Genomic DNA, 12,865 nt, shown 5'->3' with positions numbered 1-12,865 from the left:
AAAATGCTGTGCCTCCCACGAGAAGATACTTGATAAGAATTAACATGACACAGGTAAATAAGGGCAAGGGTTTATTATAAACAAAGTAGAGAGATTTAATAACAAAGTAAGACCTTTATCAATAAAAAAATAATACAATTTTTCAGACATTAACAGCTTACACCTGGAACACGCAGTAAATAAACGTAGTGAGACATAACGACTGTGCCACTGATAATCCCTAATGACAGGGGTTAAGTGTTCGGTGTAGTTGGCCGAGAGGTATGTCTTGGGATATCACTGAAAAGTCTTAGGTCCCACCGTGGTGGCTTCCAACCAAGCTCTGACTGATGGGCTGTTAAGATTCGGAGCACAAATTGGCCCAGAGCTGCGACGGAGCAAACTGCTGACATGTTGGCTGGGTAGTGGAGCAGTTCGTGCCGATCGAGTTCCACACACGACGGATGAAATGGGTCCCTGGAACAGAGGACCTCTGGTGGTGCTTGTCCTGCCATCTGCCGTCCTTTTCGTGATCGACACAGTCTGGCGAGGCAATGTCTTGTACATGTGCAAACTCTTGATGATTCAGTGTCTGAGGGTTTGCCAATTCCTGTAGGTGGACAGTGGCTACACAGCACAAAAACTAACAAATGACTTGTGAGGACGATGAACAGATATTTGGAAACATTTCTGATTTGCAAACTTCGGAGAAAAGCTCAAACAGTTGGATTACTAAAGCCTGACAAAGAGCCGTCCGAGCCAAACGTTTTCCGTCCCATTTCCGTAACCTGCCACTTATATAAACTATTTGCAATAATGATTCTGTCTAGAATAGCAGCCAAAATTGACAAAACTTATTACTGAAGAAGCTAGTTTTAGATGAGAGAAACTGTGTTTTAGTCCAATACTAAACCTGACAACACACACTGAAAACAGTTTTGAAAGGAATTTAATAACTGCTGCTGCCCCCCCCCCTTTTTTTTAATGTGTATGTACACAAATGACCAGCCACATCAGATGGAAATAAAAAGCAGACGATGCCATCATTACTGCTTAAGGAAGAACTTTTGGAGAGGTTGAAAGAAAATTGACAGAGGCTTTGGAAACCTTGGGAAACTATTATGAGGAAAATCATCTATGACCCAATCTAGGAAAAACTGGAAGCCACAAGACAACTGGAAATAAATGGAGGGGCACTGCACCAACACAAAATACTTAGAGTCAAGCTAGATCGCGCACTGTCATTTAAGAAAAAAACACTCCTCTGAGCTCAAAGGAAAAATATAAATAAGAAACAGTATTATATGTAAACTGCCTGACTCAAAACAGGGAGTGCAGCCGTATGTACTTTGGTCATCAGCAATATAGCTGCAGAACATGTGGCATCAGTATGGGAGGTGTCTTGCCACTCCAAACACATAGACATCACTTTACGCGAGACTCTCAGGGTTGTCACCAGACGTCTGAGGCCTATACCTGTCCACCGAATTTACACACTGGCCGCCATAGCAACCCCAGACCTCAGATGCAAAGTAGAAAGTGAAACACAGAGAAAACAACAGCAATACAACCAACAGCACTTAATGTATTATTGCCAAACAGTTACAACTCGTCTAAGTCAATAGGCAGTATCACTGCCTGAGGTATTGGCAGAACAAACAGGAAATTTGTTATGTGTTACATATTCCAAGAAATATCCTTATAGTGTTATTATGTCTTGTAGTGCTATTATTTATTAATGTAAAAATCATTGTAACTGTATTATAAATTTTTGACATGCCTTCTGTATGCAAACCAAATGGATTGCAAATGTACATCATGAGATGAATAAAACACAATTCACACTTCCCTGAAGTCTGACCTGTGACCCACCGCTTAATGATTATGGTCAGACACTCTGCAAAAGCAGAAGCCACCCAAGTGCAGCAACTACAATACAGTAAATAGACAGTATTGAATAAATTAAGAACAGGAGTCATAAAAGGACAGTAAACATCGTGAAGTGTGCTTATTCTGAGGATGACCAGCACGAATGCGAAGGAACACAGTTGACTGAACGTTTAGCCATGTGCCACTGGAAGGATGTTTTTTTAAGGCAATGAGAAGGCTACTAAAGCTGCAGACTTCTGGAACACAAGAGAGTTGAGATGTTCTTGCCTGGATACACACAGTACAGTGAAAGAGTAAATATAATTCTCCAGAAACCATAAATATTGAGCTCCTCCAAAAGAACATTGTGATTTGTACAGTAAAATGTCTCAGACAGGTAAGAAAAAATCCTGGTAGGTGAAATAGTGTCATTCACATATTTTGACACATAGTCGATAAAATGGTAGATGGCATCCCTAGTGGGGAGTCCTTCTAGAATCCAAAATGTGACCAACTCCAAATCTCATATTTGGAGATACATTCAACAATTTTTAAATATATTATTTTCTTACACTTCCAAGAAGAAAGTTAACAGTGAAAATGCTCAATAATTATTACTATCTGTACTATGCTTCTGAAACAAGGATCTAACAATGGCATCTGTCTGGAAAGCTACCTTATGAAAGTGTAGCAGTAAATAAAATGGCCAAGTATAGAAGCTCTATCAGAAGAATATGCTTTTAATATTTTGCTTGAAATGTTATCAGCAGCATGAGAACTTTTACTTTGAAGAGAGTTAATAAAAAGTTGAAGAGATCTCGAATTGATGGGATGCTTGTGATACTCATTGTCACATATACAGCAACAATTTTTCTTTTGGAGAACATCCTGTAGACAGAACAGTCATTAGAGACTGAGCACAAGTTCAGATTATGAAAGGATGAGGAAGGAAATACACTGTGTCCCTTTCAAAGAAACCATTTTGGCATTTGGCATGAGCAACTTACGGAAAACTTGCATCTGGATAGCTTGACAGGGATCTGAACCACTGAATTTCTTTTGATCTGACTGTATCTAGTTTCTCAGTTACATTTAAAAAGTGACTGTTAAATATGCTTGACACATGTTTTATGTGATGGACCATTTGGTCATTATCTTTAATTACTAGATCATCTTGTTCCATACCAGACTTATGTTTCCCTCGTAACTACAGTCTACACTGTTCTCATTGCCTCAAATATCTCATTCCATCCTATGCTTTGAAGGTTCTTCTAACGCTGTCTGTTGTGAGCTCATTAACCATTTTAAAAGTTTTCCTAGTCATTGCAAGATTTACAGTACACATGTCGATTGTTATAGCTAGCTATGGTTTGATTACCTATTTAAAACTGGATGAACACTATCTCTGTTGACAATGCTAAGTCTACTTCGAACAGTTCATAGGCAGCAACTGATGAAGGTAGGGAGGAAGACAATAAGGAAACTATCAGGCAAGTTATTCACGGAAACAAAACAAGGAAATTCATCCTGTTACTTAATGGGCCTCATGTAACAGTAAGAATTCTCCATCATAAAGTGGTAATATTAGCCCACCAAAATTCAGAAATAATGGAAGGCTTATACAGTGCACAGAATCTGAAGAAATACATACCTGCAGAACAGAAAGAGAGTATAGATACAATAATTTCACTTCCGATTAAAGTAGTAGTAAGTGCAACTTCAAATGTAAACTCCAAAAATGAAGATATAGACAACTATCCACCTCTAAGGTTTGGGAATGCTTGGAGCTAATAGTAACACAGGAACAAATAACAGATGGCAGTACCATACAAGGAGATTGTATGTCCAAGTTGGACGAGATACCTGATGACAATGGGAAATTAATCACTAGGAAATGAAAGAAACGTCCACAAGCCCTGTTGGCCCACTGGTAGTGACCAACTGCTGTGTCATCATCAGCCAGTAGTGTCACTGGATGTTGTACAGAGGAGTGTGGAGTCAGTGCACTGCTCTCCTGGCCACTGTCTGTTTTTGTGAGCTGAAACTGCTACTTCTCAATCAAGCAGCTCCTCAACTGGCATCACAAGGTTAAGTGCACACCATTCCAGCCCTCCTGCCATGGAAAAATCACTGCACTACTGGGAGCCAAGCCTGATCCGCCGCATGGCAGTCAGCCATGCCGACTACTCAGCTATGGAGGTGGACAATAATATATGTTGTAAAGCTTTAGCGATAAACTCCAGGAAGTATTTTTACTGGGGTATTATGAACCAACAATATTTCATGATAAATGTAGACCACAATGAGACAGTCATGACTATACAATTCTAGCTAGGAAGCCAATGTCAGACAAATGCAGTATAAAACAAAAGAGGGAATGGCATAGATGACTTGATGGAAAAGTTAACCAAATCCAACCTGACAGGCCAAACAAACTATTTATTGTGGCCAACTTAAACTTTAATTTATATTATGGTGGATGAGGGGAAAAAAAGAAAAAAGGGAAGTTCTTGTTAAAACACACACCCGCTCAGACACTGGTATGGGTGTTTGAGCACAATTTAGATAACAATGTTTAAATAATAGTGGTCTAGTTGAATGCAGACTAGAAGGCAATGCCAATTTTGTTTATCTATTTATTTATTTATTTATTTTGTAGGTGCAAATAAAAATGAGAGATTGGCCTCAATGGCTTATTAATGATGGGACATTATGCTGTTAATAACTACCGGAAATGTTATAAACTTACGATGTTAACCTGAAGAACACCATACCCTATCTAAACTTCTGACAGAATTTCACTTACTTTATATATACACGAAACAATCATGCAACAGGAAGGGCTAAAAAATAATGAGAAGATATCCCTGAACCACTCTCTGATCATGCTATCCAAGGACATTATGCTCCCCCGTGAGAGCCCAGGTAAGACGGTGGTTCACACTATATGTTGTGTTACAAGCCGCAAACAATGTTAAATCCAGTTCCCATATGGAAAAGCAGCACTTACAAATTATTTTGTTGTTGGAACAACTTGTTTTCTCTCAAAGTAAAAACTGAAAAGTACCTTCTTCTTTGTACAAAAATTTACAGTTTCACACAGAGATGCATTCTTATCATATTTAAACAGGATAAATAGCTATCAAGAGGACTGACTGAACAACATACAACGGATTAATATCACATTCACTCATGACAAATGAGGATGTATTTCAGCAATTCACCTGAGTGTTTTTAAGGCACAAACTCAAAAAAGTTCACACCTTATATTCGGGAATATCAGTAAATGCTTAAGATCCATTCTCAAGAATCCCACCTTGGGCTGCAATTTTGGGACTTAGAAATGGAGGAGTAAAGAGTAGGAATGGTGGATGTGGGGAGAGAGGGAGGATATACTTGAGCATACCCGTCTATGCTGAAGCTAGTTATTTAATTTCATGTTCCATGGATCAATTTATACAATAAATTGAAATTATGTGGAAAGGGTCATTTTACACTTGCATCTCAAAAATACAGAGGTGAATTGGTAATTCCTACAGACCACCTTTTACACATTACAATAACAGAAATTATTCTGCAGAATAGGAGGAGTTGTCAAGGAAAAACTTCCAGAATGAGATTTTCACTCTGCAGTGGAGTGTGCACTGATATGAAACTTCCTAGCAGATTAAAACTGTGTGTCGACTGGGACTCGAACTTGGGACCTTTGCCTTTCGTGCGCAAGTGCTCTACCATCTGAGCTACTGAAGCACGACTCACGGCCGGTCCTCACAGCCTTACTTCTGCCAGTATCTCGTCTCCTACCTTCCAAACTTTACAGAAGCTCTGCTGCGAACCTCGCAGAACTAGCACTCCTGAAAGAAAGTATACTGCGGAGACATGGCTTAGCCACACCGGCCGTGAGTCGTGCTTCGGTAGCTCAGATGGTAGAGCACTTGCCCACGAAAGGCAAAGGTCCTGAGTTCGAGTCTCGGTCGACACACAGTTTTAATCTGCCAGGAAGTTTCAAGGAAAAACTTCTTTAGTTTGTTTTCAGATTTTACTTTGTTGTCTGTCAGACACTTTATATCGTTGAGTAAACGAACAAAAATTCTCGTAGCACCACTGTGCACCCCTTTCTGTGCTAAAGATAACCTTAATGCAGAGTAATTAACATCATTTTTCTTTCTGGTATTGCAGTTATATACATCATTGCTCCTTTTGAATTACAGTAATCAGATTTGCCAAACACATGTGTCCAAGATGATTGTGGGTGAGCACCGCATAATAATCAGCATTTTATGAAGGGTAACAAAACTAATTAACAAATGAACTGTGTATTGTTGTATAACTTATCGCATAGAGAAAACAAATTGATAAGAGTAACACATCTAAAAAACATGTATGGCAACAGTAAACACACAGTCTAATAAAAGATGTAAGGCAGTTTACTTACTGGAAAACACAACTCCAGTTCCAAAAGGCAATTGGCAGCAACTGATCTCACATGCGAGTTTTTCACATTATTCACTTGTTTCACAAGTACCATTAAAAAATTGAGGACTTCCGAGAATAGTCCAAATACTTCAGAGCCCTGAAACTATAGCAGAAAAATTGCATTTTAAATTAAAACAAGGAAGTTATTGTTATGTCAAAACATTAACTGTTGACCATCATGACATGTGAGCTTGAGCAATTCCCTGGCGTATAGACCATAATTTCCGAAAGAGTGACTCAAAACCAGGGTGATACAAATGCCACAAGACATTATTAATATAATTATTTCTTTTGAAAAAAAATCATGACAATTAAAATCACTTGCACAATAATCATATGTAGTTCATCTGAGTTTCATGTGTTTTGCTGATGTAATGACTCTTTTAGTAGTGCTAATTTCAGTCTTACAGATGCTGTTCTCAAATCATCATTGTAAGCAACAAACAGAAAATGTTTTTCTTTGAATGGGAAAGACTTGATAATTATGCTGGTGTATCAAATTATTAAAATTTTAAGAAAAATATGTAGGGTATGGATTTGTTCCACAAATGCCCTGTGCAGTTTTGTCTTTGCGTAATAATCTGTACATGCAGAAGATGGGTTTTTGTCTGTTTGGTGGCATACATACATATGTTAATTTATACGCTTTCTTATGATAAAAAAATAAAGGAAACTGGATAAACCTGCCACCCACCTATGGGAAGCATTGACTTTGAACAATGATTAAAAGCATATGCATTGTTCTTTGGTCTACCAACATAACTTTACTCAGTTCCATAAGATATTATTAGTATAATAACTTTTTTGTTTTTAGTTTTGTGTTTAGTTCCTCATTTACTTTTCGCTGTCATGGCATGTTTTCATCATCTTAAGAATAATATTAGTTTATTTGGTTCTGTGTGTATGACTGAATTATTATTGCTTGTATTATGGAAGAATCCTGTAACTTGGTGAACCCTAGAATACAAAGGAATACAGAAACCCCAGTCAATGTATAAAATCAAATAGTGACTTCACATTATGGCTTCTATTGGGTTGTAATGGCAAAGCTGGTTTTACAACTAAGAGATCTGCAAAAGTGGATTAGTGAATTACAAACACAAAGTGCAACACACAGCGGCATTAATTTATACCTGCAAGCAACGAGACAGACTGTATTTATGACAAACAATACTTATCAGAGAAGTCAGAAATGTGGTTTGCAATGTTAGACATGGCACCATGCAAAACATTGTTACTAGATATCACATAAAATTTGCAGTGACAGTTAACAGCTTAGATGCCTGAGCAGTCACAGTGGTTTCAGACATTATATTAAAGTCCCCCTTGCAATATCAATATCTCCATTTGAGGGACACCTTAGTCAGCCAAATGTGTAAATCAGTAGACCAATGTATGCTGCAGGTATCCCAGTGTGAACATATCGGTGATAGAGCATAATCTCAATTCCGGTGACACCTAAGAAACATCACTAAAGAAGAAGCAAAATCGGATGTAATATTACGACATGTTTGGCTGACACAGCTAGCCTTATCAGTAAAAACTGCCATGGTGATGTGCGATAAAAGTGATATTAATCCGTTATTATCAGTAGCAGACAAAATTCACACTATGATGGAACAGGAAAACACTTAGAGGTAGTGATGCAAGCAATTAATGATGTCAGTTACACCGCTGCTATATGACATGAGCAGCAAACTAACATGAATAGCTCTGGAGTCTGATGTCATACGGACACACTTCAGAAGCAGCGACAAACAAGCGATCCTGCACCAGACAAAATAAAGAAGACAATCACTCATTCCACTGGTAGAACCAAACAGATGGCCAAATAACAGAAGGAAAACAACCTTACTCTGTTTGCTGGCACCACAGGCATTTTCGCAGTCAGGCCACAAGGTGCATGTCTCCACGCCTACTCCCATATGTCATCAGCAGTCTGCAGTGGGCACAGCAGACAACATTGTCCCACAAAAGCATCGGCTCATAAATGGAGGAGCCACTGTTAGTCCTGGAAGCACAGCTGATGACATAACCAAAACTAACCAAGACACAGTATTTAAAATTGGCCCAATTATATCAATGACAATTTGTCGATGGGCACACACGCTGTAAATCAAGCATGTTTGTTGACATTATCACACCACTTGTATGTGAAGGATAAAAAGTAAACTGTGCTAGCTTATCGACACAGGTTCAGACGTAAGCATGCTATTGTACAGATGGAATGAAACTGCATCAGTGGGTGCATCTCTCCACTTCACTGCAGACAACATATGGTGAATGTGAAGTAACAGTCAAAGGTTTGTGGTAGAAAATGTTATTAAGCCAGCACTGGGAGCAGATTTCATCAACTACTGAAGAATGAAAATAAAACTCCGTGCGCACAAATCAGGATGGACTGTGAGTTGGTCATAGACAATAAATGGAAAAGTGCTTCCTTTACTCAAGAGTGATAACAGGCATAAAGTTGAAAATTAACAATCCCTGCCACTCCTCTCAGCATTCTGTAAAGTAATCAAGAGATTAATGAAGAATGAATTCCCAAGTACTTAATTAAATGACCACAGTCTACTGAATAATAATCCTCATGGTTTTCGAACAGGTAGAAGTTAAAGCCTCTTGTGCGACATTGTTATATGCCACCGAGTTGCAAGAAATTATATATTTACATAAAATCAGTACAAACTGGCTTATTATCGAGCTCCATTTCCTGCTCCTGATTATAGGTTAAAGGCGCAGAAGAATAAGTCTGTTTTTCAGGTAGTGGCAGAATTTCTTGGCATTATCATGAGCAACAACGAATTTGATGTTATTAGTATAGTGCTGGCACAGTGTGATCGAACTGTCTACACATCAGTGCTTGAAGTTGTCTGAGCATTGTGGAAATTCCAAAAGGAAGTGACATTCAGTGGAAAAGGCTTTTTAGACACTGTCAATGGCAAAGCTATTGAGGATACAAGGTACTTATGAATGGTGGAAAATTCGAATTTTTTTTATGACTTTATTAAATTCTATAGTCTTTCCTGATTATATTGATATATACATTATAGGGTTTCAAATGAAAAATGACCTATATACACCAAATTTTAAAGTTATGGTCATGTAAACTGCCACACCTCATTTATTTTTGTTACAGAAACCAGAATTATTTTGAAAAGAACTGTGAACTGTTTCTAGTGATTATACATATGATACATTGTATATGTTGGTAACAGTGCACGTTTCTAGTGTCTGTAAATGATTATCTTTGCTAGTATTTATTTTGTTTCACTAAAGCAGTTTGTTACTCAGTGTGTTACTCAATGTTTGTTGCCCAAGTGCTACGTATATTTGTGGAAGTACATATCCTGTAGTGTGCAATAAATATGAACTATACCACGCATCAAGAAATTCAATAAAAGGAAATTCCATGGTAACCAGTTCACAAACAAAGCAAGCCACACAGTTGAAGGTAATCTATGTATCAGTTCTTCAGGGAAGAAACTCCCATATGGCACGCCTCCGGTGATTCAAATTTTTGTGTTAACAACAACGCTATTTGTAGTGGATTTGTTGTTGTTGATGTGGGCATTTTATCTTCTCTGATGAAGGAAGTGGCGAAATGTAAACAATGTGATGGTGTAGGCTGTCTGGAAATAACTGAACAACAAAGTAGCAGGAAGGGTTTAGCGTCAAAATTGGTTGTTCTGTGTAGATCCTGCAATAAATCTGCCTCGAACAGGACTTCGAACATTGCGCATAATTCATATGATGTGAATTTGAAGTTAGTGTATGCAATGCGTGCAATAGGAAAACGAAAAACAGACTGCTCAAACATTTTGTGGTTTGATGGACCTTCCTCCTCCTCCTCCCAGTAGGTTCAGTAAGAACATAAAAATACTTTTAGGTGCCTTGACAGTTGTGTCTAAAGCATCTATGAAACATGCAGTAGAAGAAACTGTAAATATTAGTGGAACCAGGGACATTGCTGTTGCAGTTGATGGGACATGGCAATGTCGAGGACATTGTTCCTTGAATGGTGTTGTAAGTGTTACTTCTCTGGAGAATGGAAAAGTTGTTGATGTTGAGCTCTTATCTAAGTACTGCCACACCTGCCATGGCAACACTGGAGGGGCATATTGAACATCAGTGTTCTAAAAATTATGATGGTTACGGTGGAGGTATGGAGTGTGATGGGAATCTAAAAATATTTCAAAGGTTGGGGTCCATTTATAATGCTAGATATACGCAGTACCTAGGTGATGGGGACTCTAAAGCTTTCAATAAAATTAATGAGTTCAATGTTTATGGTGATGCCTTGGTAACAAAACTGGAGTGTTATGGACTTGTGCAAAAGAGGATGGCTGCTAGATTGAGGAAGCTACGAAGAGAAATGAAAGTAAAGTTGCTATCTGATGGAAAATCTCTGTCTGGCCGAGGCAGATTGACAGAAACTGAAATAAACCTCCTTCAGAGTTATTATGGACTGGCCATTAGATGAACTGCACCTCAGAATGATGTTACAGCAATGAGAAAAGCTGTATGGGCCACTTACTTTCATAAGTTGTCCACAGATGACCACCCCGTTCACGGACTTTGCTCTAAAGAAGCAGATTCTTGGTGTGGTTACCAAAAAGCAAAATGAAGTGGTCAAATATATCATAAGCATTCTGTTGTTGAGGATGCTATGATGAAATAAAACCAATTTTTAGAGACCTGAGTGATCCTGATCCCACTTAGTAAATGTCTTCATGGGGGCACTCCGAATACAAATGAAAGTTTCAACCATTGCATATGGGAAAGATAACACAAGAATGTTTATGTAGGACTAAATACATTAAAATTTGGTGTACTAGATGTAGTGATATGTTTCAATGATGGAGTGATAGGAAGGTTGGAAGTCCTGAGAAATTTAGGCATTAAATGTGGCTCTAATATGGAAGATCAATTGCTTGCATGTGACAGACAACAGGTGCATGAAGCTGAAAGATTGACTCTTCAAGTTACCAGTGAAGCAATAAGTGCTAAAAGGAATGTCAAGAGGAAGCTTGAAGATGAAGAAATGCTGCAGGATGAATACTATGCTGCAGAAATGTTTGAGGCGCAGTTTAATTGGACTCACATCTTCATTTGCAGTTTCCTGCAAGTTGTACTTTTCAGAATTCAGGTACAAATATTTCCTAAAGTTTATAAAGTATTGCTCTAATTTTTTTGTGTAACTTGCAATAGTCCATACTCATGTAGTAGACCTAAGCTTTACTGCATAATCAACTAATTTATAGAAAAAATAACATTTTTATTAGGAAAAAAATTATAAAAATTAAAAAGTAAGATGTGATGTTTTTTTTATCCTTTTAATATAGATAATAGGTGGAATTAAATAGGTCTAGTACCTCAGCCATCATGTCATGCATATCTGGCAAAAACGTATAACATTAGATTAAATGGTACCTCAATTTGAGGAAGCACTTTGGAAAAAAATGCATCAATTTCTTTGTAATTTTTTAATAAGCCTAAGCAGGTTCAAAAATATTCGAAATACCTCTAATTTGTTTAGAAAGTGTGCTGCATTACCTGATATCAACAAAAAATCTGTAAAACATATACATTATAAAAAGTGCCTGAAAGAAATGTGTGTTGATTTTTACATAATACTGAGCTGGAAAAGTACCCTGTATCCTTAAGCCTCTGAAGAAGAAAGAAGCTGCAGAAAAAACATGAGTGGGAAAGGATGCAAAAGCATATGAACTTATTGCTGATGTAGATCACCTACTGTCGTATACGATGTCGGCTGGCATGTGGGCTAAACGGAGGACAATGTATGAGAAAGAGTCCACAGTGAGCATTCACCCACTTCAGCAAAAGTTTTCTCACTTCAATTTGGTGATGACTCGATAGTTACAGTTATGTCAAAAATAGAGGATATCAACATTAATTTGAAGCAAGTGGGTGAACCACTTTCAGAGAAAATGATAATAACCAAGGTGTTGATGTCCTTGTCAGAGAGATATAAACATTTCCGTTCTCATTCAGGAAGAGAGAACCTATCAGCTCGATTAACGGAAGGTAGCTTTGGCCAGTGTAAGCAGGCAGCAAAAAATTACCTGTTACACTTGTGGTAAAGAGGGCCATTTTTCAAAGGACTGTAAAAATAAAATGAAGAGGGAAACGAGAAGCTACAATTACTGTAAGAAAAGAGGTCATTTGAAGTCAGACTGCTGAAGTCCATAGCAGGCAAAAAGTCTCAGGATGTAAATGCCTTTATGTGTATGAGTCAAGGAGCTGACCTAGAAGATTACTGGTTCATGCATACAGGGAGTAGTCAGCATATTTGCAATAAGTGTGAGTTGTTTAAGAAAATGGACAATGTGTGAAGCTCAATGTAAGTAACTGTGGATGTTGATAAACTCGTTGATGTGATTGGTCATGGTACTGTGGAACTGTACACCTGGAACAGCATTAAGTTTATCAGAACAATAGTCAGTGGAGTGCTTTTAATGCCTGAACCGCAATTCAACCTGTTTTCACTAGGAATTTTATTGTACAGAGGTATGTGTGT

The 12,865-nt window shown here is 37.9% G+C and overlaps 1 protein-coding gene across 2 annotated transcripts in view; it reads right to left on the bottom strand.

Moving 5' to 3' along the window:
• LOC126094961 (AP-5 complex subunit beta-1-like) overlaps positions 1 to 12,865 on the bottom strand; it is a 147,877-nt gene that overhangs the window by 127,127 nt on the left and 7,885 nt on the right. For both annotated transcript variants that reach the window (XR_007521900.1, XM_049909616.1), the window contains exon 4: positions 6,284 to 6,427. Coding sequence is in view for 1 of the 2 variants with exons in the window: in XM_049909616.1 (XP_049765573.1) it covers positions 6,284 to 6,427 (144 nt within the window). In the remaining variant the exon portion in view is untranslated. The remainder of the gene's footprint in view (positions 1 to 6,283; positions 6,428 to 12,865) is intronic.

Source organism: Schistocerca cancellata, chromosome 8 (genome assembly GCF_023864275.1).
Source record: "Schistocerca cancellata isolate TAMUIC-IGC-003103 chromosome 8, iqSchCanc2.1, whole genome shotgun sequence".
NCBI classification, from domain to species: domain Eukaryota; kingdom Metazoa; phylum Arthropoda; class Insecta; order Orthoptera; family Acrididae; genus Schistocerca; species Schistocerca cancellata.
This window is presented reverse-complemented; position numbering and strand designations above follow the sequence as displayed.